The sequence below is a fragment of the Hypanus sabinus genome, chromosome 14 (assembly GCF_030144855.1).
Source record: "Hypanus sabinus isolate sHypSab1 chromosome 14, sHypSab1.hap1, whole genome shotgun sequence".
Lineage (NCBI taxonomy): Eukaryota > Metazoa > Chordata > Chondrichthyes > Myliobatiformes > Dasyatidae > Hypanus > Hypanus sabinus.
In genome coordinates, this window is record NC_082719.1 from 8,415,308 (window position 1) to 8,441,934 (window position 26,627).

At 39.3% G+C, this 26,627-nt stretch overlaps 1 protein-coding gene across 4 annotated transcripts in view; it reads left to right on the forward strand.

The window, feature by feature from the left end:
- prdm5 (PR domain containing 5) overlaps positions 1-26,627 on the forward strand; it is a 305,611-nt gene that overhangs the window by 25,855 nt on the left and 253,129 nt on the right. For all 4 annotated transcript variants that reach the window (XM_059988749.1, XM_059988750.1, XM_059988751.1 and 1 more), the window contains exon 3: positions 4,928-5,050. In XM_059988749.1, coding sequence (XP_059844732.1) covers positions 4,928-5,050 — 123 coding nt within the window. The remainder of the gene's footprint in view (positions 1-4,927; positions 5,051-26,627) is intronic.

Genomic DNA, 26,627 nt, shown 5'->3' on the forward strand with positions numbered 1-26,627 from the left:
TTAACAATGAGATGTTTCCTTTGCACCTCATAGGGACTGCATTCAAACAGTATATGCTGCACTGTTTCTTGACGAGTATACTCCTTGTAAATGCCATATCATGCATATTAATTCTGAACATGGAATTATTCAACATAGTATGTCCAATACATAAATGTGCGAGTATAGCTTACCCAACCTTTAATGCCCATCTCCCATTGGAATTCCCACCACCCTCTGAATTTTATATAAATAACATTCTGTTCTTTTCCTTGTCCTAACTTTGCTGCCTCGGTGATTGAATAGACTTTTTAATTTTGGTTTTCACTTCCCTTTTATGCATCCTTAATTTTTAGCCATTGTCTGGCTGGAATGCCATCCAACTCATTTCCTTCAATCCAAACGTGGACAGGGACCCATAAGAACTGGATACACAAACCTAGATCTTGCAGCTTCAACAGAATCTCAAGAAGAATATCTGGCCTACACATTGAAATACCTGTTTAAATAAATGTCAAAAATGAGAACGAATCAGAGCACAGAAGGATAATCAGGACATACTACTTCAACCCATTCCAAGGTTAAAATGATAGTAAGCATCTCAAATGTGAATATGGATACTCTTCTGATAGTCTTTTCTTAATAATCACCTGAAATTTTGGAACAAAGAGAAATTCCTGAACCATGTGATACTGGATCTTTTGAATCATCTGCATGGATATGCAAGAATCCAATACACCTGCAACCTGCGTACACATAAAAGGAACTTCACCTATTTTTACTGTGAATGCTGAAATTGAGGATGATTTAAGAGCACCATAACATAATCTCGGTCCTTGAGCTTGAACTTTATCTAGGGGGTTTTAGGACCGCTGATGAGGCTGACCCATACACAATATATTCATTATCAAAGACAGCTCTGATTAATGCAATACACATATATCAATTTCTGCTGTATCATTTTACAAAACTCAGTAATCCTCCATAGCTTTGCTGCGGTGATCCATGTTTATCCAAAATCTAGTGCACCATTTTATAATGCTTAAATTGTCCCTTCCATCAATACCCCTTGTGCATTCCTCATGGATAGTCGCCAAATACAGTAGATTCTGGCTAACTGGGCCATCGATTAATCGGGGCAGCCATTTATTTGGTACAACTCAAAGAACAAAAAGCAATTGAGAAAATAACTGGAATTTCCTTTGTTTATTTGGGACACTATGCTGCTTAATTGGACCAAAATGAACTGGTCTTGATGTGCTCCAATTTACTGGGATCCACTATATTGGAATCTTCCTAGAACTTAAAATGATGAAAAACAGTGAATCAAACATAAATTGTGAAAAGCACTCACAAAATACTGAAGGAACTCAGCAGGCCAGGCAGCATCCATGGAAAAGAGTATGGTCGACGTTTTGTGCATGACCCTTCAGCAGGACTGGAGAAAAAAGACGAGGAGCAGATTGAAAAGGTGGGGGTGGGAAGGAAGAAAGACAAGGTGATAGGTGAAACTGGGAGGTGGAGGGGTGAAGTAAAGAGCTGGGAAGTTGTTTAGTGAAAGGGATACAGGACTGGAGAAGGGAGAATCTGATAGGAGAGGCCAGAAGGCCATGGAAGAAAGAAAATTGGGGAGGAACACCAGAGGGAGGCGATAGGGTGGCAAGGAGATAAGATGAGAGAGGGAAAGGGGATGGGGAATGGTGAAAGGCATTACCAGAAGTTAAAGAAATCGATGTTCATGCAATCAGGTTGGAGACTGCCCAGACGGAATATAAGGTGTTGCTCCTACAACCTGAGGTTAGCCTCATTGTGGCAGTAGAGGGGATCATGGATAGACATATCGGAATGGGAATGAGACATGGAATTAAAATGAGTGGGCATTGGGAGATCCCACCTGTTCTGGCAGACGGAGCGTAGATGGTCGGCAAAGTCTATGTCTATGTCTATGTCAGGTCTCACCGATATACAGGTGACCACACTGGGAGCACCAGACCATAACAGACTCACAGGTGAAGTGTCGCCTCACTTGGAAGGACTGTTTGTGGCCCTGAATGCTTGCAAGGATAAGTACCAGGAGGGAGATCAGTGGGAAGGGATGTGTAGGGAACGATCCCTGCGGAAAGCAGAAAGTGAGGGGGAGGGAAGGGTGGGATCCCGTTGGAGACAGCAGAAGTTACAGAGATTTATGTGCTGGACGAGGAAGCTGGTGGTGTGGTAGGTGAGGACAACATCAACTGTACTGTTTTCCATTGATGCTGCCTGGCCTGCTGAGTTCCTCCAGCACTTTGAGTGTGTTGGTAGGATTTCCAGCATTTGCAGATTTTCTCTTGCTTATAAATAGTGAGAATTTGGGTGTTGTAAACTGTTCAGAATATCAGTGGTTCAAATCCATCTTTACTAACCAAAGCCAGTTAATACCTACTGTTGTAAGCAAGAGAACTATAAATTCCTGACTGTGTTACCCCAATGTTACTTTCATGTCTGCTTGAACTGACTTGTATCTCTGTTTTTAATGGTTTAAAAAACTGATGAATTGTGACTAGTGAGTTATTGTGCGATTGTTATTAAATCAGATTTGAAATCCTCTTCAATTTTCCTGTAGGTAACTAAAATAGCCTAATTGTGTATACCTAGGAGAATTACTTAAAAACAGTTCATTACTGAATTGAGGAAACTAGGCAGAAGATGGTTGAAGATGTATTTGAACTGCTCAGAACACAAAATTTTCATGTTGGGAGATGCAGGTGAAGAGTATTTGATAAAGAATATCCATTGTTGAATGCTAAGCTGGATACATAAAGAGAATACATTGAACACAATTATTAAAATACAAATAAATTTTCAACAGACCAGCATGTATGGTGCAAATGGTTCAATTTACTAACGGAGAATGCATAAAAGTATACAACCTGAAATTCTTATTCTTTGCAGACATCCATGAAAGAAAAACAAAGAATGAATGTCGGAAACATCAGAACACCAAAGCCAATCTTCCTCCTCTCATGCACAAGCAGCAGCAGAAGCATTGACACTCCCCCTCCCCCAACTTGCACCAGCAAAATCACCAACCCCCACACCCCCCACCCGCCATGCAAGCAATATCGAAACCTCCCAAAGAGATTTTGATCTGGAATCCTTAAAAAAAACACTCTAGTCCATCCCAACACTTCAGGATCTCAGAGAGGCTCTCTGTCACTAGTGAGGGAGAGGGTGAGGGAGCAAACAGCTTGGAATAGGGAGTTTGTGAGTTATTAGTTTATTTTTTCAGAATTTATTAAATATCTTGTGAGCAATGGTATATTACAGAAATCAGCTTTTGCATTCCAAAATCATGTTGTGGAATGTATTGCCCTTTCTATATAATGTGGTCAATACTTTTTAACAGATTTTAAGTGTTTAAATTTAATTCTTAAGTTTCTCATTTTAACATTAAAATGCTTTCATAATTTTCAATGCAATTGTTCTAATTTGGTAAAGTTAATTTTGTGGTATTAACTGCATGTGAATTGTTCAGTCATTGAACTTGTCAGGTCAAAGAATGATTTAGCCAATATAAAGGTGCCCTCTTTAACAACTAATTCACACGGTGGCAATAAGGTTGCAGGAAGCAGAGAAACATAATAGACGTATAGTCAATTGATAAAGGATTTACCATCTATCTAAATCAAATAATACTAATTAAAACATTGTTACACCAGACATTGCTTATAGACTAAGAATAAGGGAATGATGTTTTATTGAGAATGGACTTGAACAGTAGCTGCTGTTGAAAAGTATTACAATTACAGTTAACTGAAACCAGAGATCTGATTCATCAGGACCTCACCATTCTATGAAAGTTTAATGTAATGAGACTCAGCAGTGCCTGATTTTCTCTCATTCTAATTCTTTTTTCCAGTGATGAAAATTACTTAATTGTAAGGTTTCCTTCATGAACAAGAAGCAGCATAGGTATTTTAACAGAATCTGTTAGGTGGTGGTGTTACTGGGTAACTCAAATCAGAGGATGTGACTTTAAAGAAACTCAAAATAGACAAACAGTCACAGTTCTCCAGCTGATCTCTAGGATTTATATGATCTAAGAAAGAAAGGTTTCTAATAAATATACTTTTGCTAAAATTACCTGACAATATATTGATTAATGACTCTTTCAATAAACCTTGGAAAGTCTAATTTATGACCTGTTTATTGAACATTTCTGCAAATTCAGGGCATTCTGGGATACCGACAAAATTTGAGGATGCTGTGGTCTGCTAACAAAGCTGGAGGTCTCATTAATTTGACCTATTACTTGCAACGCACCGAGGTTAAGATTGTAAAAATTCTGTGTTTGTTATAATTGTCTCTGGCTGTTTCATTAGAGCAGCTAATGTCCAAAACAAAATCATCAGAATCTCCTGTAGAGTTTGTAACAGTTGGAGGAGAGAATAACTTAAGATTAAACTTTGACTTGGAAGTAACTGTGAACAAATTGGAGAGGTTTTCAAATCACACTCAAATTATAGATGATATGTGTTTGATAAAAGTGAACATATGAGAAGTTTGAGCTTGTCATATAAAATTCACTACATCCTATACACTTTTGCATCGCGCTTTTTATAATACTGGACAGTACACAGTATTTCCATTGTAAATGCACTTGCTCATCGAAAGGAAAGGATTTTGTTAGCTGTAAATGTGTATTTACATAAATCTTATTTAGTTATTTATTTATTGAGATAACCCCGCTGAATGGGTCTTCTGGTCCTTCAAGCTGTGATGCTCAGTAATCCCCTGATTTAACCCTAGCCTATTCACAGGACAATTTAGAATGACCAAGTAACCTACCAACTGGAGCACCCTGAGAAAACCCACAGGGTCACGTGGAAGAAAATAAATTCTTCCAGAATAATGTTGCCAGATTTTTTTGTGGCTGGTTGTAATTCTGCATTTTCTTTTGCTCTTGCAGGTACGTGGAAATAAGGGAGAAGTTTTATACATTCTGGATGCCAGCAATCCTCGGCATTCAAATTGGCTGCGCTTTGTCCATCAGGCCCCAACACAAGAAGTGAAAAATCTGGCTGCAATTCAGGTACAAATGGGAATGCCACAGAGGCCTTGGAAGGTGGCTGATGGTTTTTCAGTTGTCTTGTTTCCATTCCTTTATATATAGCCACCTACAGTACCTCTCTTCAATTTGCAAGTCAGTTGTAATGCTAGTAAATTAGCATTAAGTTCTAATAGACAGTTGAGATCTATCTGTGGATTATGGTAATTATGTTTTTTATCTGAAATAATGGGTTTCTATAAACTTGCCGTAATCTTGGTCTATTTCAGCCATGATGTAGCCTAATCAATAAATTGATGCATTCAATTTTAATTTAAACTTTTATATCAATGTCTTAAAAAATAAAACAAGAAGTACTTAGGAAAAGCAGTAATTATCATTAATCCTTGTTAAAGTAGCCATTGTGTTTTTTTTTATGCTGATACCAACTTCATTGTTATTTATAATAGAGTGGTTTAAGATGTTCTTTACCCCATGGTTATATGGAAGTTCACAGTACGGTGTTGTTCTAACAGCATGGGTAAAAATACTAGCACATATTCATCTGGGACACTCTAGTAATGGCTTCCAGCTCAACACGAGCTCGTGCGCCCACTCACCAACGTCATTTCTGCTTCCGGGTGTACTGCCCACATTGTACTCTGGGAACTGAAGTTATTTATTATGTACACACATAATAACACATTTTCCTCCACAATAAACAACCATGATACTATATCCTCATAAACCTGGAAAAAAAAATGCTTTCCAACAAAGATATTTACATTAATGTCAATTGTAATGAGTATATACACTTAGTACTTTCAATCAGTCTCTATGGTGGTTTAATGATCCTTTCGGTCTGCTATTTATTTTCCATATATATATTGCTTTCATTTGCTGTATTCAGTCTCTGATCAACAAGTTCATTTCTTTCACATCTTTCTGCCAGGATTTTATCTGTTCGACCCTGTTCTTTTTCTTGCTGTGTGACCATAGTTCGCTCTATGTGCCTTATAATGGAGCTATGGACTGATCAGTGAGTCTTTGCACAAGTTCTAATTGATTCTGTCTCAATTCCTAAATCTCTTTCTGCTGGCTGTGTATCTTAGATGGCAACTCCTGTTGGTTTGTGTTGAACTGTTGCTGTTGTTCTGACCTTGGAAACTGCATGGTTCCCATTTTCCTGTTTATTTTCCCTCTTCAACTTCAGAGAGGATGTGGAGTTACTTTTGATTTCAAGTCTTTAACTGGAAGTTGATGAACCAAAGGAAGCTTCATGGTGTGGAAGCAGGACTGCCAACTTCTCCATCCTGTGACACTGGCATCCTGACTGTTGTGTTGGTGTAGCTGGTACAGATGTCTATGGAAGGTGGAGTTATTGTGCTTCTCTTGCGTAACCTCTCTTGAGCTCTCGTGGATGCTGTTTCTCAAGTTAGATTAAAAAACATCTGTGTACACTTCCATAAGTGAAGTGTGGACATTTTTGGGCTGTGAAGCCTCTACAAAAACACTTTTCAACAATCAGTAGCTGTGCCTTTAGTTTCTGCCCCTTGTGCTTGAAGGTCCCTATACTGCCCCCTTTTTACTGGAACGTTCTCTTCAGTGTAGCCTGTCACTTTTAATTGGGTAAATCTTGGTCTTAACTTTGAGAGTCCTGTAATCCTCCATCTGACGCTTGTTCTTAATAAAGACAAACAGCGTGGATAAAAATGCTGGCACAGATTTATTTGGGACACTCTAGTAATGGATTCTAGCTCAACACCGAGTGTGTGCAACCTCTCCAATGTCACTGACTGTTCCGGTTCCATTGAACACTGGGGACTGACGTTTCTTGTTATTTACACACATAACACAGGTAGTTCAAATATTTAAAGCAGAAGTGAAGATCAAACTAATGTAAGACTGTGATTCACCTTTCTCTAGGCTTCCAAAGTGTTTACTTTATAGACTCAGGAGATTTGACATTCTTCTGTTTCTCCAATCCCTGATAGGATTCCTCCTTGCTCCTTATCTGGACCACCAAAGAAAATCACTTTTACTTTTTTTTCTGATACACGTTCTGTTACTAGATTCTTGTCAGTCATTTAATTGGTGTGGCCAAATATCAAACTGGAATTGTAGTGCTTTGAACATTTATCATAGCTCATTGGGAATTTAATGCTACATAAATAATAATAGCGATGCCTATACATAGTGCACATTTTGAATTCTGGTTGTAGTTTAGATGGCTTGGTATATTGCATTCGTATGTGGGGAATAAATATTACCTTTCACCTTCCTTACCTTTGTTCCTTCGCTTATCTGTGAATAGTCACAGATGGTATAAATCTGCTGTGGAATAAGTAATTCTCAGTATGTGCATTGGGTAGCATATAGGAAGGAGGCCTGGCATCAGTCTGTGAGGATTGGTAATAACATTTCTTCCTCGCTGTTGATCAACATTGGTGTACCTCAGGGATATGTGCTTATCCCACTGCTCTACTCTCTCTATACTCATGACTGTGTGGCTAGGCATAGCTTGAATGAGATCTATAAATTTGCTGGTGATGCAACCATTGTTAGTTGAATCTCAGATGGTGGCAAGAGGGCAGATGGGAGTGAGATATATCAGCTAGTTGAGTGCTGTCGCAGCAACAACTATGCACTCAACGTCAGTAAGATCAAAGAGCTGATTGTGGACTTCAGAAGGGATAAGATGAGGGAACCAAAATCAATCTTCATAGAGGGATCAGAAGTGGAGAGAATAAATAATTTTACGTTCCTGGATGTCAATATCTCTGAGGATCTAACCTGGTCACAAGATATCATTGCAGCTATAAAGAAGGCAAGACAGCAGCTGTATTTCATTAGGAGATCTGGTATGTCATTGTCTGATTTGGGGGATTGAAAGAAGCTACAGAAAATTGTAAACATTGGTCAGCTCCACCTTCTGTATGAGCCTCCATAGTGCCCAAGACATTGTCAAGGAGTGGTGCCTCAGAAAGGTGGTGTCCATTATTAAGGACCCTTATCAACCAGATCATGCCTCTTCTCATTGTTACAATCAGGAAGGAGGTACAGAAACCAGAAGGCACACACTCAGTGATTCAGGAACAACTTCTTTCCCTTTGCTATCCAATTTCTAGATGGACAGTGAACCCATGAGTGCTAACTCATTTTTATTATTATTAAGATGAAAAAATCTGCAGATGCTGGAAATCGAGGCAACACACAAATTGCTGGAGGAACTTAACAGGCCAGGCAGCATCTAAGGGGAAAAAAGTAAACAGTCGATGTATCAGGCCGAGACCCTTCATCCCAGCCCTGAAGAAGGGTCTCAGCCAGAAGTGTTGACTAATTATGCTTTTCTATAGATGCTGCCTGGCCTGCTGAATTCCTCCAGCATTTTGTGTGCGTGTTACAGGCTCTTCTGCCCTTCTGTTTTTGCACGATTTTTAATTTAACTATTATTATATAGTGCCTATAAAAAGTATTTAACCCCCTCCCCAGAAGTTTTCATGTTTTATTGTTTTACAATATTAAGTCACTGTGGATTTAATTTGGCCGTTTTTGACACTGATCAACAGAAGAAGACTTTAATATCAAAGTGAAAACAGATCTCTATAAAGTGATCTCAATTAATTACAGATATGAAACACAAAATAATTGATTAAGTTTTTTCCTTTACCACCATGACACACCAAATCATCACTGGTGCAGCCAATTGGTTTTAGAAGTCACATAATTAGTTAAACGGAGATCACCTGTGGCAGTCCCGGAGTTTCAATTGATTGTAGTAAAATACACCTGTGTCTGGAAGGTCCAACTGCTGGTGAGTCAGTATCCTGGCAAAAACTACACCATGAATGCAAAAGAACACACCAAGCAACTCTGCAAAAAGGTTACTGAAAAATGCGAGTAAGGAGATGGATACAAGAAAATTTCCAAGCCACTGAATATCTTTTAGAGTACAGTTAAGTCAATCATGAAGAAATGAAAAGAATATGGCACAGCTATAAATCAACCTGGAGCAGGCCATCTCAAAAACTGAGTGACCGAGCAAGAAGGGGACTGGTGAGGGGGGCAACCAAGACAGCTCTGGAGGAGTGACAAGCTTTAATGGCTGAGATGTGAGAGTCTGCGTATTACAACAACCTTTGCCTGGGTGCCTCACCAATCACAGCTTTACGGGAGAGTGGCAGAAAGGAAGCCACTGCTTTTAGAAAAAAAATCACATGAAACCTTGGCTGGAATTTACCAGAAGGCATGTGGGAGACTGCATTCAGCTGGAAGAAGGTTTGATGGTCTGATGAAGCCAAAGTTGAGCTTTTTGGCCATCAAACTGAATGCTGTGTTTGGTGGAAGCCAAACTCCACATATCATCAAAATCACACCATCCCTATTGTGAAGCACGGTGGTGGCTGCATCTTGCTGTGGGGATGCTTCACTACAGCAGAACCTGGAAGGCTTGTGAAGGTAGAGAGTAAAATGAATGCAGCAAAATACAGGGAAATCCTGGAGGAAAACCTGATGTAGTCCGCAAGAGAATTGTGACTTAGGAGATTTGTTTTACACTAAGACAATGAGCCCAGGCATAAAGACAAAGCCACACAGGAATGGCTTAAAAACAACAAAGTTAATGTCGTGGAGTGACCAAGTCAAAGTGCAGGCCTCAGTCCAATTGAGAATTTGTGACTGGACTTGAAAAAGCCTGTTCACTCACAATCCCCTTGCAAGCTGACAGAGCTTGAGCAGTTTTTGTAAGAAGAATGGGGAAAAATTGCAGTGTCCAGATGTGCAAAGCTGATAGAGACCTATTTAAGGCTGTAATTGCTGCCAAATGTGCATCTGCTAAATACTGACTTAAGGGGTTGAATACTAATGCAATCAATTATTTTGTGTTTTATAGTTGTAATTAATTTAGACCACTTTGTAGAGATCTGTTTTCACTTTGACATGAAAGAGTCCTTTTCTGTTGATCTGCATAAAAAAAGCCAAATTAAATCCACTGTGATTCAATGTTGTAAAACAATAAAATATGAAAACGTCTGGGGTGGTGGGAATTCTTTTAAAGGCACTGTACTTACTGTGATTAATTATTTAGTGGCAGCAGTACATTGCCATACTAAGTTACCAAATTTCATGACGTATGTCAGTGATGTTAAACCTGATTCTGATCCATTTCACTGCTGCAGTATATGTTGGTCAACTACTGTGACCCTGCTCTCACTAATCGAAACTCCTCCCTGTTCACCATTCGATGCACAGCATGTACCACATGGCAGTATTGTCCAATTCACCTGTTTAATATTCTTGTATTATCTTGAACTCCAAGACCAGCATTTATTGGTGACTAATAATTGTTTTTTTGCTCACATTATTTACAAACAGAGATCTGGGTTTTGGCCTGCATTGGCCATTTGGAGCTCCCAGTTGCATTCCCTTTCAGTTCTCCTTTCTGTTCCTATGCTGACTTGCTCATCTTCATCCTTCCTTCTGTCAGGGTGAAGCCCAATGTAACTTCTTATTCCACCTGGATAGCCCGCAACCTAACGATGCAAATTGGACTTTCCAATTTTAGAACCCCCCTCTTTCCTTCCTATCTCTCCTCAAATCTTGTTCCAGTACTCACATTTTTGTCTCCTTTCCCTCCCACCCATTCCCTACCACAACCCTCATCTTCTATTTCATCACTTTCTCCCCCTCTCCTGGTTCCTTCTATTCACCCACTACACACGCAGTTCGCCTCCTGGCTCCCCCTACACCCACAACATTCATCTGATTCAGTGCCTGATTCCATCTCTCCTTAAAGATCCCCATTCTCACTTTCATTTCTTATCAGATTCTAGCATTGTGTTCCCTTTGTGTTCCTATTTGTCTCCTTCCAGCAGTTATCTCTAACTTTCACATTCTCTCCCTCCACCTTCTCCATCTGCCTTTTGTTTTCTGTTTGTCTGCCTGCTACTGTCTTCCAACCCCACACCTACTCCCCTCCCCTAACTGGCACAACCTTCTTACACCCCTCCTCAGTCCACCAATCACCCGAACTTCTGTCTCACTTCCCTTCTCGTGTTCTTGCCAGTTTGCTTCCCCACTTTCAGTCCTTATACAGGGTCTTGCCCTGAAAAATCAACATATTTCCTTTACCTGCTCAGCCCACCAAGTTCCTGCATGCAGCTGATGGGAACTCCACATTCCAGAATCTCTGTCTCCATTATGTTACACTTCACTTAGTGTTTTTTAAAATATATATAGTTCTTTCTAACAAGTCAATTAATATACAGGTTCTCTTAATTTTTGAGAGGCATAGATTTAAACTTTTATGAAAGATAATTCATAAATTTGAAGGATACTGCAGAGTGTACGTACATTTCTGTCTATGTAACTACTTTTCAATCTGACTCAAAGGCAGCTAGTACTAAATCGCATATTGGGAAAGCTCTCAGTTATGAGCTAGAGTAAAGAAATGCTGAAGGGTATGGGGCATGAAATATTCAAAGTTAACGATTACTATTTTTAAAATATTAGCTCACTGAAATAATAATCATTTTGTCAGTTGCAGTCAGTTACTTTAAGCTATGGTTTATTGTTTCATAAACGTTCAAGATTTCCTTCAAAGCAACAATTGGAAGTAGTACAAATTGGAGGTAAAGTCCTCGAAAGAGTTTGTGGATGACCCATTGATAACACTGCTGGGTAGTTCGATGCACCAGATTATTTTCTTTCGGACCCCAGAATTCAATTTTGACCTCTCAAGGTCCTGTAGTAATTGCTGCCAAAGAATGTTCTGAGATTTATTGCAGAGGAACTGGTATAGGGGATACATTTCTAAATTCCCCAACCTTTATTTTTTTATGAGGAAATCATTAGACTTCCAATATCATCAATCCTGGTTGTTTAAGATTGATGTTGAATCCATCTCTCCTCACATGAATAATGTATTGCTTCACTGAGGACTTGGTTGTGATGACAAACTTGCATTAGAAAGCCCATAAAGTAATTTGAGTCAGAAACATAAGATACAGATGGAAGTGTTTCGTTTAGCTGATAGTATATTATTTTTCACCATGTTGAGGATGAAGAGACTAAGACTTTTAGCTCATTTTCATTTAGTCTCTATACGTGATCTGGTTTATCATTTCAGCCTGAATGGCAGGGTGTAAAATAATTGTTATGTGTTTGTGTTATTATTTTAAGTTTCTCCCTCCTTGTTTTCCTTCACCAATGATGGGGATTTGGGATTATCTGGCTGCTTATTTATCCCATGTTTTCTTTGTTGTTGAGGGCATTTGTAGCTCCCTTATTGACCTGCTAAGAAAAACTCATTCAAGGGCAGAAGTTGAAATTGTACCTAAGTTTGTAGTACCTAAAAATCTTGGACTTTTCTCAATGGAAAATAAAGTAACTTATTGTTTATTTATTTTGCATTCTTGGTACTTGCCTTTTCACATTAAAAATGAAAACTTAACCAAATCTCAATGGTAATGGAATTTCCCCAATCCAGTTAATGGTTAGCCAATGTACAGCCCAGTGGAACTCTGTTTGCATCTTCCTGCATCTGAAATTACCCATAAAAACTAATCTGATTTATTTATCCCAGTATCTATATGGTGTTCTGAAATAATAATCTTACATATGAAGTATGTTTAAGTTAACATTACTCCTGTGTAATGGAGTATAGTCTGCAATAATAACTGAATCTCTTCGCCATGGTTCAGTAGAAATCACTACCTTAGTTGTACTTTTAAGTAGAGACAAGAAGGGAGACATATTTATGTCTTAAATGTTGCTCTTTGAATGGCTAATTTTACTCCACTCACCAGTAGGCTGTTGCTTTTAATTGTTTTCATTTAATTTATTGATGATTCCAGTAAAATATTTGCATCAGAAGGAATTGGAAAGCCGCCTTTGATGCATTTGACATCAATTCCAGATCAGAGCAATAGAGAAGATTTTGTTGCTGTTATTGTGTAATGTGAAATGGGCCCATTGAGATATCTGCATTGTACAACTGTCAGTAGAGTGCCTGCTGCCATAATAACAAGTAAAAACTGAAACAGCAATCCAACTGTTTTGGCATATTTTGGAAAGTGTGCAACCTGTTTCCTTCTCTTGGGAGCCCATGTGTGATTTATTATATTCTGCAGACCCTTGATAACAACATGAGGAGATGATGTGTGGACTCCTACTTATGGAGAACAGGCCAGTTCCTATTTTGGAAATGTATGGATATTGTACTGCTCAGATGAAATTCCCAAAAGGCAGTAACTCTTCTGCTGGAGTGAGTTAACACTGCCAATAGGTTTAACTAAATTCTGTGGTTAGCAAATGTTGAAGGAGAATGTGATGAAATGACTTGAGACCAATGAGGCCAAGTGGGGAATTGGTTATTATCTCTTTGTACATAGTAATTGTTTAGATTCTCAGAACATGACTGTTTTATTGGTGACAGAACTGATGCTAAGTTATTATGCATGACAATATAAATGAAACAGTTGCAAATAGGCTAATTACTGGATATGCAAGATCCAGGTGAGAGTGAGTATATCATCATGTGTTGCACTACTTGATAAAATGTTATTATTTGGCCTTAATAAAGAGCAAGGTAGAGATAAGCAAATAAACTGAGTAATTTGTTCATTGGATGTGGACTTGGCTTACCTAATCGGTCACTGGAGTGCCTAGTTGAGTCATTTTGGAAGGCTGCCAAGAGGCATCCACATTTGTATAAACAAAACCAAAACAGGCCATTTTTTTTCCATGATGAGCATTAGTGAACATTATGTATTTTTTACAGGGCCTCTGCTCTAATGATTTCAGGTTTACTTAATTATTTGAATTAAAAATCCCTGGCTGCTATGTGGGATTTAAACTTGTAACTCTAGATTAATACTCAGGCTCTGTATACTAGTTCAGTGCCTTAAATTTGAATTTGTACTTGAATTGGCATGTTTTCTAGCATTTACCATTGAGAGCAGCAGTGTAAAGCCACGCGTAACTGCAATAAGAACAAAGAATGTTGAAAATGCTCTGCTGATCAGGAAAAATGTAGAGAAAGGGAGAAAGGGAAAGAACGTAGCAGGCTGGTATCCTCTTAGAAACATAGAGACATAGAAAATAGGTGCAGGAGTAGGCCATTCGGCCCTTCGAGCCTGCACTGCCATTCAGTATGATCATGGCTGATCATCCAACTCAGAACCCTGTACCTGCTTTCTCTCCATACCCCCGATCCCTTTAGCCACAAGGGCCATATCTAACTTCCTCTTAAATATAGCCAATGAACCGGCCTCGACTGTTTCCTGTGGCAGAGAATTCCACAGATTCACCACTCTCTGTGTGAAGAAGTTTTTCCTCATCTCGGTCCTAAAAGGCTTCCCCTTTATCCTTAAACTGTGACTCCTCGTTTTGGACTTCCCCAACATCGGAAGCAATCTTCCTGCATCTAGTCTGTCCAATCCCTCTAGAATTTTATACGTTTCAATAAGATCCCCCTCTCAATCTTCTAAATTCCAGTGAGTATAAGCCTAGTTGATCCGGTCTTTCTTCATATGAAAGTCCTGCCATCCCAGGAATCAATCTGGTGAACCTTCTCTGTACTCACTCTATGGCAAGAATGTCTTACCTGTTCCAGCCAGTTCTAATACAAACTGAAAAGTCTGCACTATCTCAAGTCAGAAGATCGGATAGTGTTCTTTGAATTAATTTGAGTGTAGTTGCAACTTTATGAAGAAAATCATGCCAATTATCCTAACTTGTTCCATCATGGCCTGGATGAAACACCAATGTCCATGAATGGAAAAGCCTACAAAAAGTAGTAATGTAGCTCAGTCCGCACAGGCAAAGCCCTCCCTCCATTGTGCATTTCTACAATGAGCATTGCCACAAGAAACCAGCATTCATCATCAAGGACTCCCACCATCCAGGTCAAACTCTTTTCTCACTGCTGCCATTGGGAAGGTGGTAGAGGTTCCTTAGGTTCCACACCATCAGATTCAGGAACAGTTAGTTATTACTTTTCAATCATCAGTCTGTGTAACCAGCATAGATAGCTTCACTCAGCTCAACTCTGAACAGATTCCGCAACACATGGCCTCGCTTGCAAGGACTCCCTATCAAGGATCTGATTAGGAGTAGCCAGCATGGATTTGTGCATCAGGATCTGATTCAAACGAGAGGACATGATTTGAGAGTTAGGGGGCAGAAGTTTAAGGGAAACACGAGGGGGTATTTCTTTACTCAGAATGATAGCTGTGTGGAATGAGCTTTCTGTGGAAGTAGTAGAGGCCAGTTCAGTTGTGTCATTTAAGGTAAAATTGGATAGGTATATGGACAGGAAAGGAGTGGAGGGTTATGGGCTGAGTGCGGGTAGGTGGGACTAGGTGAGGTTAAGAGTTCGGCACGGACTAGGAGGGCCGAGATGGCCTGTTTCTGTGCTGTGATTGTTATATGGTTATATGTTCTTAGTGTTATTTATTTTCTAACAAGAGAAAAGCTGCAGTTGGTGGAAATCCAAAGCAACACACACAAAATGCTGGAGGAGCTCAGCAGGTCAGGCAGTATCTATGGAATTGAGTAAACAGTTGACATTTCAGACTGAGTGCCTTCATCTGGACTGAGAGAAGGGGAGTGATGCCTGATTTAGTAGGTGGGGGATGATGGGAAAGAGGCTAGCTGGAAGGTAATTGGTGAAGCTAAGGAGTGGGAAAGATCAAGGGCTGGAGAAGAAGGAATCTGATAGGAAAGGAACGGAGAGAAAGGGAAGGAGGAGGGGACTCAGAAATATTAGGCAGCTGAGAAGAAGTGAAAGGTCAGAATGGGAATGGAGGAAGTGGAAGGAGGGGGAAATTTTGTTCACCAGAAGGAAATTGATATTCTTGCCATCGGGTTGGAGGGTACCCAGACGGAATATAAGGTGTTGCTCCTCCGCCCTTGGCACAAGAGGAGGCCATGGACTGACGTGTTGGAATGGGAATCAGAATTAAAATGTTCAGTCATTGGGAAGACCTGCTTGTGGCAGATTGTGCGGAGGTGCTTGACAAAGTAGTGACTCTATTTCTGTTAATGTGGCGAGAAGATGGGGTGAGCGCGGATGTTCGGGAAATGGAGCAGATGTGGGTGGGAGCTCTATCAATAGTGGAGGAAGGGAAACTCTGCTCTTTATAAAAGGAGAATATGTCTGATGTCCTGGAGTGGAAAGCCACATCCTGGGAACAGGCAATGGGGTGGTGTGATCAAAACTAAATCCTCACCCCTTCCTCTATTCCCCCACTCTGGCATTTCACTTCTTCTCAGCTGCCTATTTCTTCCCCCTGGACCCCTCCTCCTTCCTTTTCTCCTATTATCTACTCTTCTATCAGCCTCTTCTCCAGCCCCTGCCCTTTCCCACCTGTCAGGCTTCACCAATCACTTTCCAGCTAGCCCCTTTCTCCTCCCCCCACATTTTAACTTGGGCACCTCCTACCTTCCCTCTCAATCCTGAAGAAGGGTCTTGGCATGAAGTAGCAACTATTTATTCATTTCCAAAAGAGTGGAGAGCTAGATGAAGAGGGTTTGAGAGCTGAAGTGAAAGAACTAGAATAGGGTCAATTGACACCCCTGTTGACAAAGCAAGAGAGGAAATCATGGCTGAACAAAACGGAAGAGAACCTGGAAATTCCGATATGGAAGATGGGGCAATCAGAATAAGACCACAAGACCTGGAGCAGACTGGATATGCTGAATGTGGAGAAATTGGAAGAACTTGCAGGAAGCAGAGTGAGAGGAGGTGTTAAGATAGCTGTTGGAGTCAGTGGCTTTTAATGGATGGTGATCGCTTACCTGCTCTATTAGATGGAAATAGTGAAAGGGCAGAAAAGTGTCAGAGGTGGGCCTCTTGAAAGCAAGATTATGATATATGTTGGTTGCAAATGTGTTGATTTTTTTTTCTTTGTCACTGCCCCTTTTTTATTCAAGATCACACCGAGCTGTCGTCTCCACTGTGGTTGTGCCTCACGCTTGTTTGTTTTGTTATTTTTTAGAATTATAATTCCTATGGATGGTTTTAGGGACAGAGAGGGGTGTTAGGGGTATATTTAGGGGTAGGGATGTGAAGGAATTAGAGTACAGGCCGAAGCCTTTGCACCACACTTGAAGGCTAGAGACTAATTTGTGGTTGGATATTGGGCCCAGAAACAGGTGAGGACTTTTGGGATTCCGTCATTGGCAAGACCAGAGTTGAGGCCTAATTTCAAAGCTCTGTCATCAGCGAGTCAGGCTTTTGAGACATGAAAATCGGGCCTTCATGCACAGTTTTCACTTATCATCATCTACGAGTCCTGGGTCGATACTGAAGATGGAAGCTCAAAGGTCATTTGGAAGTTGTTGAAACCCGATGGCTGGAGTCTAGGTCTGTGAGTCTCTGAAAATCCACTGAGGAAGTCAGGGCCTAGTGTCTGCGAGTCCATGAGTCTGTTGGAGGCCGAAGACGACGGCCTCTCCGAGGGTTAAAGGACTGTATGTGTGTAGGGAGGAACGGGGATGGCCTGCTTTTGTTGCTTGGTATGTTCTATCTTACTGTGGTCTGCTTTGTCCTGCCAAGCATTATGGGTGTGATATGTTGGCACTGGAAGTGTGGTGATGCTTGTGGGCTGTCCGCAGCCCATCCTTGCGTGTGTTGGATGTTAACACAAATGACACATTTCACTGTATGTTTTGATGTACTGTAGATGCAATAGATCTAAGTCTGAAGTCTGATGCTCTGGAGCTTTGTATGAGAGGAGGAAACAATACCAATATAGTCATCTAGAGAGTGAAGAAAGAGCTAAGGTGTTACCTGACAGGAATAAAACAAACACTATTCCATATATCCCACAAAGGCAGAGATTGAACCCATGTGCATTCTTATAGCTGGAGTAAGTGAGAGGGAGAAGTTGCACATTATTAAAACGAGATGAAATGGTTTGGAGGGGGACAGCATGGGTCTCTGATCAAGGAAAAGTCAAAGATCTCTCAGGGTATCTTAGTGAAGGATGGAGGTATAGTGAGATTGAATGTACTGTATATACTGAAATTGAGCAATTTGGGGCAAGAGAGCCAGAAACATTCAAAGTGACAGATGTTGAGGAAGAGTTTAGGTGAAGGAGAGTGAATGCAGTGAAGAGGGGAAGTTCTGTGGGTTAGGAACAGGTATAAACAATGGGTCTACTAGGACAGTCCTGCTTATGGATTTAGAGAGGAGTTAAAAGGAAGACTTACTGAATATTTTAAGTCCATCTTTCTGAGCAGTGTCAAATTATAATAATTTAAATTCAAATATGATATTTTTGTTTCATAATATACTCTTTATTTTGAATATGAGACTCATTTACTCAAGCAGAATGAATTGTTATTATAAAAAGGAATTAAGAGCAATAATCTCTATAATATGTTGTGCTACGGTTTAAGAGGAAACAACAGAGGTTTTTTTTGGGGGAGCAAAGTGTTTGCCAAAGCAATCAATCCAGACTTATGAGAGTTTTAAGAACAGGTTGGAATGTTCTTTTGATTATAACGTGTTTATTTTCCAACTCTTCTTGTAATCACCAGCCATTAATGTTAGAGGTAGGACATATTAAAATACCAAAGGCAAGAAGTTCATTGACGTTGATGCAGAGCTGAAAGTCACTGAAAGTTGTTAATAAGCAGCAAGTATTTGTTAGACTTCCATTTCCATAAAGCTTATTCTGCTGCCCTCACTGTGCACCGAGCACATAAAGCTAAACAGCCTTTCTCAAATCACACCATGAAGGTTTTCTTTTAGAGATTTTTTTAATGAGAATTTTTTTTGTGAAACCATAGAGAGTTAACTAAAATGTGTATTAAATTCAATACAGTATTATCTGCATATACAAATACTGTTGATTTTAAGAGGAGTTAAACAAGGTAGTATATGTATGTAACATCCCATATCTATATGATGTAAGCACAAGGCACAAAGATAAACTTAAATATAATACTTTGTTCAAAATATATCGACTAAATGTGTAACAATATTACCAATATTACTTACAGATATTGCTGTTTCAATGGCAAATAAAGAGCAGATGGAGATGAATGTTTTTCCACTGTGTATTTCAAATTGGAATAAAAACTGCCTGCGCAGGAAGCGGTATGAAAAGCAGCTTGTGTATAGAAAGCAACAATCATACAAAATGGTCTGCGGCTCTCATGGCCAAGAATTGATTAACTATGTAAAGAACTGCAAATTATTTCTTTCAAACTATACATTACAACTTTAGCTTTAAAAATGTTAAAGATACTCAGAATAGTGAGTTTTAGATGTATTTCTGATTGTCTTTGGTTGATACGTATAGCTTATTTGTTGTCATGCCAGGACTGAGAAACAATACACAAGCATACTAAATACAGCAGCTGGTTTCCTGGGTGGAAGTCCAGTATAGCTGTTGGTTCAATGTTCTTAACCTGTTGAAAAATTATTCAAAATGAGTTTGTTTGAGTCAACTGTCATGTCTTTTGAAATGTTAATTTATGAAAATTTTTCAGCTTGTAATAGATATTTTAGGATGAGTTCTGTTCCAGATTAATTAATCACCAGTCAAACATGAGATTTGTTTATTGGTCTCAAATTTAAATAGTCCAAGTAATTATTATTGTCTATTTTGATTATACATTAAGACAGTATTTTCAGAGAGAATGGCAGCTGAGACAAATTGAAAGTGTTATGCCTCCCCTGATGTGATTTGTTATTTTATTTCTAATTACTAGATCTCACTGCTTACTTGTAACTTCACAAATGTTGTTGATGACTTATTATCTCATATAAAGCAATCAGATTTCATCAAGTCAGAAATCTTATATTGTTTGTACATTTCATTTAGTTGCTAGTAGTTAGAAACACTTAGGTAGAAGTCAAAGGAATTTCATTCAATATTTGGATCTACCTTTTGTGAGAATGCTGGGAAGTATTGTCTTTTTACATCAGCTTCCTGCATACTGTAAGGCGTTGGTGAATAATAGAACTGTCCTCAAACTGCAGCTATATGGGACTGCAGCTTACCGATCTGTCTAGCTTAAGAAAACGGGGAAACTATCACGGGAGGGCAGAATAAAAAGAGATCTGAGTATTCTGTATATCTCCAGCCCTTGCTCAGACATTGCATTGTCCAGAGCACGTTATCTATCACTGGTTGACTCGCACGACATTGAAGATCTGTTTCCATTGAAATTACCTCACAATTTCCTTAAATATACATCAGAATGTTGGCAGAGAGTCTGATTAATATTTCTCTGAAAACTGACTTCAGCTTACTCAAGTATATTTGGAGTTTTCTACTTTCCACCCTATCATTATGGTCTCTCTGCATCAGCAAAGTCTCTTCCAAGCAAAACTTTCTTCACAATGATTGGAAATCTAAAATGAACTCTTTTCTATTGACACACTAATGCGGTAGATAAAACATCTAAAGCAAAATTTCTAAAGAATTTAGGGCGCCTAAGACTTTTTGCATGGTCCTCTATAAGATACAATAGAAGTCTATATTTTGGCATCCAATAGCTCTTCGATTAATGTGATCAAAGTAGGTATTTCTGAAGGATACAACATTGAACTATCATTTATATTTGAGGTTTGCAATCAATAACATATTTGACACATTTCATGTATAGTTTTAATAGCATAGTCTTGCTAAACCAAAATAGATGCATCTCTTTTAAATATTATACCCACAAGAGCAAAATACTGGATTGTAAGTTAATTGGTCATTGTAAATTGTCCTGTGATTAGGCTGGGGCTAAATCGGGTGTTGCTAGGGCTGCATAGCTCGAAGGGCCTACTCTGCACTGTATCTCTAAATATGGTAAATAGATAAAAATATTCATTAGGGAGTCTTCTGGAGTTATGTGAACATAGCACCTATCAATTCAAGCAAGAACTAGGCTTCAGTTCTTACTGTAATTGCAAATACGTTCAGGAAGCTTGTCTTTGGTCTTCAGTGTTTTTTGTAAATTGCAAGCAGTAAATTGAAGTTAAAAGCACAGCCTGTTCCACAAACTAAGAATTTCATATGCAAGAGCCAAACATTAAGACAATGGGTTTGTGAAAATTGTCTTGCATCAAACCAGGGAACATAGCTAGTTATTTGCACCATTGTGAATTGCGTGAAGCTGGCAGACCAAACGGATGTTGAAACTTGGCATATCAATCATGATCACGGGTATAGATGATCAATAGTCTTTGTGTACTTACTATATTTATGTACTCAGAGACAGCCCTGAAAATGTTAATTTTGGTTGTCTGGCTCTCTGTTGTCAAAAGGTTTTAGAATATTTATGTCAATTAGTTTCTCCCAAAGGTGTTTGAACCTTCAGAAGTGTCTAATCAATTACAACATACTTCCACTCAAAGGGACCATTTGTCAACCCAGAGTACTGAAGTGACCAATGTCATTTTAACTATTGAAATTTGTACTGAATCATCTGCTGTTACCGTTTGATCTTACGGGTATTAAAATGTGATGTTCCTTTGTGTTTGTGAGACTCGACTGAGACAACTGTTCTCTCTAAGCTATGCGGGCCCACAGCCACACAATAACTGAAATGCTCCAGCGCAGATAGCCTTTGTTGCCATGCAGCTGGAATTTCCTTTTATACAATGTCAATATAATTTTGATATTTTGCTGATACAATTTTGAAATCTGTTAATATAATTATGAAATATCCTGTAATTATGTGCTGATAAATATTCAATAAATTTTCAAAATAATAAGTGCACCACAACCTTTGAAACATTTTAGAGCTTTGACATAATTACATCATCTGTGTTTTAAGTTACAACACTGTTACAAATTGTAACAATAAATATAGAATGGAAGTTGGTAGCTCATTTTTAATAAACTGTCGGCCCGCTAAGCGCAGACACTGTCTGTTTAAAGGTTTACAAAACACTGAATATTTTCATTGTACTGTATTTCACTATACCGTTCAATGAATAAATAAAATCAAAAGTACATGATTTTTCAATTTTCAGTCTAAATATTCATAGTATGCACACAGTACAATGTGAAAGCCTTTGGCACATACCTATGGCTAGGGTGCCTAAGACTGAGGCACAGTACTGATTTTATCAATGTGGAGTGGAGAGTGAGATTAAAGAATGTTGGGAATGGTGAAGATGGAGTGCCACAGGAGGTGTGTGGGGCAGATGGGTCAGAAAAGGTAGAGGGTGGTATGGGTGAAAGCACACCCAGCCTTGAGAAACCAGGCAAATTTATTAGGTTCCAAACAATTGGATTATTTATCATTAAAGCATGTCTCTTTGGTGCTTCCTGCTCCCTTCCTTTCCTCAACCATGATTTCCCTCTCCCAGCCCCCTTCCCACTCTGTCCACAATAGAGACCCACATCACAATCAGATTTATCATCGTTCATATATGTCATGATTTTCTTTTTGCAGCAGTACTGTGCAATACATAAATTTATTACAGGACTATACAAAGTCTTAGGCACCATTACTATATATTTGTGCTTAAGGCTTTTGCACAGTACTGAATTACAAATAAAAATTAAAAAGCGACACAGTTTTCAGGTTGTTTAAATATTTCATTCTCAGGCAATGCAGGTGCTAAAAAAAAATTAGAGGAAGCATTGATCTAGAGTGTCTCCAGGAAAATGCCTGCTTCTGCTGAATAAAGATTTGTATATCACCCGCTTCAGCATCTCTCCAGTGACTTCAATCACAATCCCAGCAATGTCTGCCAGTAAATTGAATAAATTATACAAACCAGCAGTGGATTAATAGATCTAGAGTAAATTACCTTTCCTCTATGTTTGGCTGTCCATAAAGAGAGTGAACCCTCAGAAGGCAGACAATCCCGACAGAGTACCTGGTAAGGCTCTGAAAACTTCTGCCAACCAACTGGCGGGAGTATTCAAAGACATTTTCAACCTCTCACTGCTGTGGGCAGAAGTTCCCAGTTGATTCAAAAAGGCAACAATTATAACAATGCCTAAGAAGAATAAAGTGATTTGCCTTAATGACTATCACATGGTAGCACATCTAGTGATGAAGTGCTTTGAGAAGTTGATCATGACTAGACTGAACTCCTGCCTCAACAAGGACCTGGACCCACTGCAATTCGCCTATTGCCACAATAGGTCAATGGCAGATGCAATCTCAATGGCTCTTCACATGGCTTTAGACCACCTGGACAACACAAACACCTATGTCAGGATGTTGTTCACCGACTATAGCTCAGCATTTAATACCATCATTCCCACAATCCTGATTGAGAAGTTGAGAACCTGGGCCTTTATACCTCTCTCTGCAATTGGATCTTCGACTTCTTAAGTGGAAGACCACAATCTGTGCGGATTTGTGATAACATCTCCTCCTCGCTGATGATCAATGCTGGTGCACCTTAGGGATGTGTGCTTAGCCCACTGCTCTACTCTCTGTATACCTATGACTGTATGGATAGGCATAGCTCAAATATCATCTATAAATTTGCTGATGGTACAACTATTGTTGGTAGAATCTCAGATGGTGACGAAAGGGCGTACAGGAGTGAGATATGTCAACTAGTGGAATGGTGTCGCAGCAACAACCTGGCACTCAACGTCAGTAAGACAGAAGAGCTAATTATGAACTTCTGGAAGGGTAAGATGAAGGGACACATACAAATTCTCATAGAATGATCAGAAGTGGACAAAGTGAACATTTTCAGCTTTGGGTGACAAGATCTCGGAGGATCTAACCTGTTCCCAACATATTGATGTAGTTATAAAGAAGGCAAGAGAGCAGCTATACTTTATTAGGAGTTTGAAGAGATTTGATATGTCAACAAATACACTCAAAAACTTCTATAGATGTACCATAGAAAGCATTCTGACAGGCTGCAGTGGGCTACTGCACGGGACTAGAAGAAGCTGCAGAAGGTTGTAAATCTAGTCAGCTCCATCTTGGGTACTAGCCTACCAAGTACCCAGGACATCTTCAAGGAGTGGTGTCTCAGAAAGGCAGCGTCTATTATTAAGGACCTCCAGCACCCAGAGCATGCCCTTTTCTCACTGTTACCCTCAGGTAGGAGGTACAGAAGCCTGAAGGCACACACTCAGTGATTCAGGAACAGCTTCTTCCCCTCTGCCATCTGATTCCTAAATGGACATTGAACCCTTGGACACTACCTCACTTTTTTATTATATACTATTTCTGTTTTTGAACAATTTTTAATGTATTTAATATATATATATATACTGTATAAAGTATACTGAATAAGATTTACTATTTATTTATTATCATTATTTTCTTAAGTTTTTCCTCTATATTATGTATTGCATTGAACTGTTGCTACTAAGTTTACAAATTTCATGTCACATGCCCTGGTTCTGATTCTGATTCTGATTTCCATGATGTGATTGGTCACTAATGTTGATTGCTGAGATGGCAAATAAAAGGAGCTTGTATGTAGAAAAGACATCACTTGAAGAATTATATAACCAAACAGGCCCACCCCACCCACTGCATCACTACTATGTTAGTAAGGAATCTTTGATCTTAAGTAACAATATTATTTGACAAAATGGCTTATTTTATAAACACGGAGCCTCGTCCTTTGCCCAAGCCACTCTGTGTATGTAAGTTATTTCTAATGGGTTGTCAAGCTCCTCTGCAAAATCCATAATTAGCTACTCAACTCAGCCTATTTATGTGCGAACACACTCATCTCAATGTAGGCCACAGGGCCAGAATCAGGCTTGGTAATTTTACTGCAGCAGCATCTGAAATAGCATATATCAAATATTGAATTGGGATTTGCTTTTCTTACCAAAAATTTTTGGTACTACCAAAAATGAAATGTTATCGCTGGAGCCAGCAGGACAGTTCTCTGGCTCATTTTTCAGTAGAATGTGCTATGTATAATAAAAATCACGAAGCAGTCATTTACTTTGACACATGTCCCATGTTCAGTGGGCTGGGTAAACTGTTACTTTATGAATACTATCAAACAAAACTCTGTATTTAAATGATAGAAAACTAAACCTCCTTCAGATGTTTCAAATAAATGTAATTTGCATGTTCATTGCTTCCTCCTAATGGCCATACCAAGGTAATGCACATGAGCAGGGAATGTGCAGACATGGAATTGCCTTTTGACTTGCTTAGATATCACTTTGATACTTATACTCCGAGCTCCGCAGACCAGCAAAATACAGGTGTGTCCCCCTTTACAAAGGTAGAGCGCTCCTATGAAACCTTTCTTAAGCCGAAATGGTATAAAGTGAAGAACCATTAATTTGTATGGGAAAATTTTTTGTAAAAGCGAAAATCCTCTTTGTAATGTGAAAACAGGTTACTAATGTAGGTCTTTTGTAAAAATGAAGTGGTGTAAAGCGAACATTCGTAAATCGGGGGACATCTGTATTACTATTAGTGTAACCAATCATTCAATATAAAGGATCATTGAGGAATCTGACAAAAAAGCATTTCAATAAAAACAAGAACTTTATATTTTTGTTTTACTTGGGATAGATGCAAAGCTGTCATCAGCAGCAAATGTTAATGACTTGGAGGGATAGAGGAGTTCAATAAAACAACATTGCCTCTGTAAAATTGAAGTATTCTGCTCAATTTTAATTCCAGAGAGCATCTCAATACTAAAAAGACGTTAATGCATTTTGAGAATTGTCACTATTAAAGGATCAAAGTGTTGTGTCAGACCATTGTGCAGATGAAGTAATTTGGGGATTGGGGAGCATCCCTTATGAGAATATGTTGAGTGAACTCAGTTTTTTCTTCTTGGAGCGACAGAGGATGAGAGGTGACCTGATAGAGGTGTATAAGATGATGAGAGGCATTGATTGTGTGAATAGTCAGAGGCTTTTTCCTAGGGCTGAAATGGCTAGCTCGAGAGGGTACAGTTTTAAGGTGCTTGGAAGTAGATACAGAGATGTCAGGGGTAAGTTTTTTTACACAGAGAATGGTGAGTGTGCGGAATGGACTGCTGGTAACGGTGGTGGAGGTGGATATGATAGAGCCTTTTAAGAGACTCCTGGGTAAGAACATGGAGCTTAGAAAATAGAGGGCTATCAATCAGCCATGGTAATTTCTAAGGTAAGGACATGTTCGGCACAGCTTTGTGGGCTGAAGGGCCTGTATTGTGCCGTAGGTTTTCTATGTTTCTAATCTTGTTGTCAGAGTATGTTATCAGGATAGCTAGGGCCAAGTGTGATGTAATGGAGCCTTTGTTTCTCCTTACGTAGAATCTTGGGGCTGAGAAAGACTTGCTTCCACTCTAATTCCGTGGACTTTGAGGTGTAGTACCTGTAGATTCTGCATTGTTCTGGTTGAGTGGTGGGAGGAGATATCTGATAGTTTGGGAAGTGTGGTTTCCCTTCCATTGTCATGTTAAGTTTCTGTGTATCCCTGGCAAAGGGACTAGAGCAGAGGTTCGCAACCTTTTATATGCCATGGACTCCTACAATTAACAGAAGGATCTGTGAACCCCAGGTTGGGCAGCACTGGACTAGAGGTTCTTGGTGCCATTGCAAATGCTTCTTCATTTTGAGCAGTCATGGGCGAAGGTTTTCCATGAGTCACTGGTGATGTTACATGTTGTCAAGGAGAATTTAAAAACATTTGTGGTAATCTCATGCTGTTGTGGAGCTCA